This window comes from Montipora capricornis, chromosome 5, assembly GCF_036669925.1.
Source record: "Montipora capricornis isolate CH-2021 chromosome 5, ASM3666992v2, whole genome shotgun sequence".
NCBI classification, from domain to species: Eukaryota; Metazoa; Cnidaria; class Anthozoa; order Scleractinia; family Acroporidae; genus Montipora; species Montipora capricornis.
In genome coordinates, this window is record NC_090887.1 from 727,501 (window position 1) to 735,000 (window position 7,500).

The following is a 7,500-nucleotide window of genomic DNA, read 5'->3' on the forward strand; positions in this document are numbered from 1 at the left end:
CTGAAACGAGTCGGAATTTACACAACGGACTTCCAGATTCTGAAGTGCACTTTAGACCTTGAGCAATTTTGCGTACGGTTTGTTTTATTTTTTAAATCGAAGAAACACTGAGTACGAACGATCGGTTTCAAACACAAAAGCATTGACTGAAAAATTTCAAGCTTTTCTTTTTTCGCTAGTTCCGTTCATTGCGCTTGAAGGTAATGGTTCTCGTGCAGTTCAAATACACTCGCAATACTTTAATATTTGTATTTATATATTTCCACGGCGCTTTCAATTTTAGATGAAACGACACCATACCCTTGCTAAGCACTCGCATTTTGACTCACGAGAGTGCAAATGCATACTCTACCGAGTAAACAAAATTAATTTTTCTGAGGAATATTTTGGAAAGGTTTTGTCGCATTGACTCTCCCAGGGGAGCAATCTACACAACGCTGATTGGTTACTATGTAACCTGCATGTGATTTCCAGATGACAGTTTCGTAACAAAGGGAAAGGAATGTGTCGCTCGTTTCATCAGACGCTCGTGGGGGAGGAACGCGTGACGAAGCCCTAAGAGTGTCTGCGTGGAAGGCTACATGCAAATCACATCAGGCTGGCCCTCAGTAGCCACTTAAAATGTTTAACAAAGAGTTAATTGTGTGAGCCACTTCCATGCGAACTAGCCTCCCACGCAGACACTCTTAGGGCTTTGTCACGCGTTCCCCCACGAGCGTTTTCTGAAACGAGTCGGAATTTACACAACGGACTTCCAGATTCTGAAGTGCACTTTAGACCTTGAGCAATTTTGCGTACGGTTTGTTTTATTTTTTAAATCGAAGAAACACTGAGTACGAACGATCGGTTTGCAACACAAAAGCATTGACTGAAAAATTTCAAGCTTTTCTTTTTTCGCTAGTTCCGTTCATTGCGCTTGAAGGTAATGGTTATCGTGCAGTTCAAATACACTCACAATACTTTAATATTTGTATTTATATATTTCCACGGCGCTTTCAATTTTAGATGAAACGACACCATACCCCTGCTAAGCACTCGCAATTTGACTCACGAGAGTGCAAATGCATACTCTACCGAGGAAACAAAATTAATCTTTCTGAGGAATATCTTGGAAAGGTTTTGTCGCATTGACTCTCCCAGGGGAGCAATCTACACAACGCTGATTGGTTACTATGTAACCTAATGTGATTTCCAGATGACAGTTTCTTAACAAAGGGAAAGGAATGTGTCGCTCGTTTCATCAGACGCTCGTGGGGGAGGAACGCGTGACGAAGCCCTAAGAGTGTCTGCGTGGAAGGCTACATGCAAATTAAACCTGCAGACCAGGCCTCGGTTGTTCAAACGATAGCACTATCCGCTATCCAGTGGATAGGTCATAGCGAAACCAATTTTGCCATCCATTGCCAGTGATTTAACCAGTGGATAGCACTATCCACCCTTCGAACAACTGGGGCCAGGTGTATTCTCTGAGCCTTTCCCTCCTAAGAAAGCCACTCATCGATTTTACTGTCTAACACCTGAAGATTTTACTCTTTCTAATTCGCTACCCCGCTCAAACGAATATAAAACATTTGTCACGTATTTAATAAGTAACCTTTAGGGATGTGTCAACTCAAGCTCTGTGGGACCCTCTTTATTATGCCTTTACAAGCGAAAAATACAGAAACACTGAAAGGCTCAAAATACAGCAAGAGAACAACTAATATGAAAGCCTACAAACCAATCTGAAGTAAGCGTGAATTCAAATGATACAATAAATGCACTAATGCATCTGAAAAGTGTTTGAAAATATGTATATGAAAAAAAGTACAATCATTCATCATTTGGTATTTGGGATGCATAACCCATGATAAATACATTTCTGATACCAGACATTGCACTCGTCAATAGAGGACCCCTTATCGAGGGCCAAATGGTTAAAATCGTCTCTGTCCACTCAAATTAAGGGCCAAGCATTTGCCACTAGATTTCCTAGTTGTAAACTCACAACAAGGAAAAATGCCATGTTAGTCCAAATCACCATAAATGGAAATCAACAATAGATGTCCAAACAATAGCTAACTAAAATTGTTAACAGTGGTGTGGGCTAACATGAATTATTATTAGCCTACCACAAGGATGTTTAACGACTAGTCAACTTTCAACCCAGTGTACCTTGGTCATTTGCACTTGATAACATAATTTGTACAAGTAAACCGGTTAGTTGAAAATTTTTCTCATAGTGACGTTTGCAAGTTGCTCTAAACTGAGTAAAACACTGCGTGCATTTACATTATATGGCCACAGTTACCAAATCTGGCCAAAACAGGTGTTGCAAAATTGGTAGAGAATGATGAGGCCTTGCCGGGTGGGGGGGAGGGGGGTCCCGTTTCGCTTGTCTGAATTTTAAAAGGTATCGTGTCAGTGCTAAGGGAAGGCTTTAGCTCTCGAATGAACGAAGTCTCTTTCATTTTGCAGTGAAAGTCTGTTTTCCCGGACGCTAAAATGTCAAAGTGATCCCATTTAATGTCGTGGCCAGTGATTTTCACATGATCAGCAATGGCTGATGAATAGTCACTTTTAGCTAGGGCCTTGAAATGTTCTGTTTTTCTGTTTGTGTTATTTTCTTAATCAAGCTACGATGGCCTAAGAACAAGAGTTTATACCATACAGACAATTAACTTATGAAAGTGTCCCTAAGAGCCTAACCCTAATCCCTAATCCCTATCCCTAACCCTAACCCTAACCCTAATCCCTAATCCCCAAATGCTGCTCCTGCAGCAAAGATAAACAGCTGCATTTTTGCCCTTACCCTATTGTTGGAAATCCGTAGCAAATGCTCAGACAAAAATAATGATAATAATAATAACAACAATAACAATTAATTTATATAGCACTTATCCCTTAAGAGTCCACAAGAGCTTCACATCAATTTAAAAAAAAGGAAAAATTGGCTTTAAAAAATATAAAATATAGCTTAAATAAAATCTCAGAAATCTTGGGACCAATATCTAAATTACATTCATAGTTAGTATAGTTTTACTCAACAATAAGCCTTTTGGAAAAGAAAAGTCTTCAGGGCTTTCTTGAAACTACCTACAGAATTGCACACTCTTAGCTCTTGTGGAAGGGCATTCCAAAGCTGAGGGGCACACACGGAAAATGCCCTCAACCATACAATTTTAAATTATAAGAAGCTGCATGTTTCCTGACCTAAGGCTACGGCAAGGTCTAAGACAATTAGACTGAAAGGGACACTGTGTTGGATGTCAAAATTGGGTGTGAATCTAATTGCTTGCAATTCTGGACATAAGTTGCGGAAGAAGTGTAAAATAAGTTGGGATGCCAAGCTGAGTGATATTGTGTTTTGTATCATAAAGACTGGAAATCACAACTAAAACTACATTTGTGTCAATTTGTTATTAACATCTCCATGAACAACACAAGGTAATTTAAACAACATTCTTACCATTATATTAACCTATCTTACACTTCTATTTTGAACTAATTACTTGTAGGGATTATTACCTTTATTCCCCTCATCGGCAAAACGTTTTAACAAACCTCCATATATGTACATGGTATTGGCAAGGATATGTGTTCCAAAATCACGCCTCCTCTTTCTTGCTGATTATACATGTTTCCTCTTGAGAAACATAATGCCTCCAAAAATGAACTCAGCCAAAAAAATATGGGTTACAAATTTATAAAAGAATGGTTGACCTGTCTTTTTTATGGACATAATTTTTTTAGTGGTGAATATTAAAAAAAATCTTTGAAATGGAGGTGAACAACAGTGGGTATTTACTAAGCCAAGTGGCAACAAGTTTACATCCAGGCAGGACTAAAAGGCAGGACTAAAACACAGGTCACATTCCACAGGTCAAGACTAACATCCCTGCTCCACTGATGAACAACTATACCAAAAGTTTCCCCTAGACCTGAAACAACATTTTTGAAGATTGATTAAGGCTAGGAGACACTCATGGTGTTGTTTATTTATCTGCATCACAGTTGCATATACACTGCACGGCGACCAGTAACCTGTGTGTTAGACCAGCAGTTTACATCTGACCGCTTCTCTGTCACCAAGTAGTTATTACTTATTTGAATAAGAGATTTATTATTCCACTACAAAAATGTGTTATTTTGATTCAATTTTACTTGGTGAGAGTGTTTTTAAAAAAAGCATCATCTGTCCTTCAGGGCACGTGTGAACGATGTAAACAGCACAAAAGCCAGCCAAATGTCCTTATTTGTCTGGATAAACGAAATGACGAGTGACAAGCGATCACAAACCAAATTTTTTAAATTCTAAGTCTTCACATAATGTTGAAAACAATTTCTTTCATTGAAAAACTCTCATGCCATCCGTATTTGCTCTGTTCTAAACCGGTCAAACCGGGACACTACAGAGTATTACCGTCTCGTATTTTGCGTGCTCTCTTGACCAAATATGGTAAAATGGCGTAATAGTGGAAAAATAAATTTGAATAACAAAAAGTGGTTTTGAAAAAGATATCTTTCTTAGTAGTCTAAGGACAGATTGATGGAATTCTTTTGAAAATGTCTCAAACATAGCTGTTTTTTTTTCTGATTCTTCATGTGATGAAATTAAGAAGTTAAACTTTCTTATGACTTCCTAAACATCAAACTGCTCTGATAACGGGAGAGAGGAGAATGGAACCAAGGCCTTAGTAACCTCTCACGTGGTACTTTGATTGATTTGCTGTTCACCATCTCTTGGGGCTCAACACTGTTAAGTCGCTCTGTAAACATGATAAAATCATTCAACTAAATACCTTGATGATCAGAAAAAGAGTAAATTGAAGCAAGTGAATATTAATCCTCATCTTATCAATTGGCTTATTAGTTTTAGATCAGAGGAAGCAGAGAGTTGTTGTCGTACTAAATATGTTTCTATAAATAGGGCAGTTCCTCAAGGTACAGTTCTGGGGGCGGTTTTCTATTTTTATTAACGATATAAAAGCAAAGAATACCAATAAGAATCTTCTAGTTAAACTTGCAGATGATAAAACTATTAGTTTGCCGATTGAGGCAAATGTAGGCTTAGATGAGTCTAAAATGGAAGTTCTATCCTTTATTGAATGGTCTGAGAACAACAGCACAAAAGTTAATTTGACAATATGGAAACTCCTTTTACGAGGAATGACTACAATGTACCAGGATGCCTCATGAATCACTTGGAACATAGAGAGGAAAGAAAAACTGAAACTATTGGGCATTACCTTTGAGCAAGTGACAGTTAATTGGGACACTCATATTGATTATTTCCTTTAGTAAGGCTAGCAGTAGGTTGTAAATTTTAAGAATATGTACATGTAAATATTATCGCTACTCTATTGAGAATTTGGACCTTTTCAAAGTTTGATCCTTTCAGTTTTTACATAATGCTATTGAGGTCTGGGGGTGCGCTTTTTATAGTAAATATTTAAGTAGATTTGATAAGCTCTTTGCCAGGTGTTACAAGTTGGGTTATTGTTTAAAGCGGCACAGTATCTTGGATATTCGTCTTAATAGATACGAAGTTATGGCGAAGGATCTCTTCCACCAACACTGCTTTGAACGATCTTCTACCTCCCCAGAGAACACGGTAGTTGAGAACTAGGTTGCATAATTAAATTCTACCAAAGGTCGGGACAAGTCGTTTTAAATCTGTTTTTATTAATAAGTAATTAATATTTGTTTGTAGTTTTATTCATTTCTTTGCCTTGTAAATTGTTGCACATCTGTTTGCACAATGAACTCTAACTTAAAGACCTTTATTATTATTATTATTATTATTATTATTATTATTATTAAATTATATAATGGTTCATTTCTGCTTGTCTCTGAGTACACAATAATATATATAGTTCAGCTGTCTATCTTGACTTAAAACGGTAAGTACTTCATGTATCCCTTATTATTATGTATTTAAATATAAGCTATTGATAATGTATTTCAATGATTACCCTTATATACCCATGTATACCCTTATATACCCCTATATACCCATGTATACCCTTATATACCCCTATTTACCCATGTATACCACTATATACCCCTGTATACCCCTATGTACCCATGTATACCCTTATATACCCATGTATACCCTTATATACCCATGTATACCCTTATATACCCATGTATACCCATGTATACCTATGTATACCCCTATATACCCATGTATACCCTTATATACCCATGTATACCCATGTATACCCTACTATACCCCTATATACCCATGTATACCCTTATATACCCATGTATACCCATGTAAACCCCTAGAACACCACGCATCAGTAGACGATGAAATCTCGCAATTTAACCAAATTATCAATTCGGTGGCCAAATCATGCCTAGCAACATCGCGGAAAACCTCTAAAACTACCAAAGAAAAGAAACCATGGTACGATCACACCTGCAGACAGTTAAAGAAACAACTGCAACAATTAGTAAAGAAAATTAACCCCAGTTCTCACCAATCACTACGACAAGATTATTTTGTTCTTAAAAAGAAATACAAAAAGCATGTCAAAATGATGCATAAAAGATACAAAAACCAAATAGTAAATGAAATTAATGCTTTACACCCAAAACACAGTCAAGATTTCTGGAGGTATATTAATCAACTTAGAAAAAGCGATGCTGTCGAAGAGGAAACCTCTGTTTCGTCAGAAGATTGGATATGTCATTATCAGAAATTATTATATGATAGCCAGGAACCGCACACCACTTTGGACTTTTCAAATGAAGATATGGACTGGGAAAACGAAAATTCACCGAATAACGACATTTTAGGGCAGCCTATTACGACCAACGAAATCCATGAACAAATATCAAAACTCAAGTTGAAGAAAGCTTCGGGTATGGATTCTATCCTTAACGAAATGATTAAACACGGACGCTATTATCTAATGCCTTCATTAGAAAAACTGTTCAATGATATACTAGACAGTGGAACATTCCCAACCCATTGGAACATAGGTGTTATAAAACCGATATATAAAAGAAAGGGTGATAAGCGGTCTCCAGCAAATTATAGAGGAATCACATTGACGAGCTGTTTAGGAAAACTATTTACATCAATCTTACAATCCAGGCTGAACAAGTTTATCGAACAACATAACATCCTCAATCCAGAACAGTTTGGATTTCGCCCAAATTCCCGAACAACAGATAGTTTATTCATCCTACAGCAACTCATTAATAAGTATACAAAACAACATAAGAAACTTTATGTTGGCTTCATCGATTATGAAAAAGCGTTTGATAGCGTGTGGCAGTCCGGGCTGATCTATAAAATCTACCAATATGGAGTTAAAGGCAAATTCTTTAAAGTCATTAAATCCATGTATTCGTCGATTAAAAGTTGCGTCAAAACTGATGAAAGCTCTATCACAGAAATGTTCTCATGCAACAAAGGAATAAGGCAAGGTGATGGCTTAAGTCCAGTTTTATTTTCATTATTTATGAATGACTTACCGCAATACTTTAGGGACAACCATTGTCCAGGAG

General features: G+C 37.1%; 2 protein-coding genes across 2 annotated transcripts in view; one reads left to right on the forward strand and one right to left on the reverse strand.

The window, feature by feature from the left end:
• Positions 1-4,192, forward strand: part of LOC138048994 (zinc finger protein 330 homolog) — a 33,213-nt gene extending 29,021 nt beyond the window's left edge. Inside the window, exon 2 of the mRNA XM_068895086.1 lies at positions 1-4,192. This exon is cut by the window's left edge and continues 1,739 nt beyond it. The gene's annotated coding sequence lies outside the window, so the exon portion shown is untranslated.
• Positions 4,120-7,500, reverse strand: part of LOC138048996 (sperm-associated microtubule inner protein 10-like) — a 13,996-nt gene continuing 10,615 nt past the window's right edge. Inside the window, exon 4 of the mRNA XM_068895093.1 lies at positions 4,120-4,748. Coding sequence (XP_068751194.1) covers positions 4,612-4,748 — 137 coding nt within the window. The 3' untranslated portion in view covers positions 4,120-4,611. The remainder of the gene's footprint in view (positions 4,749-7,500) is intronic.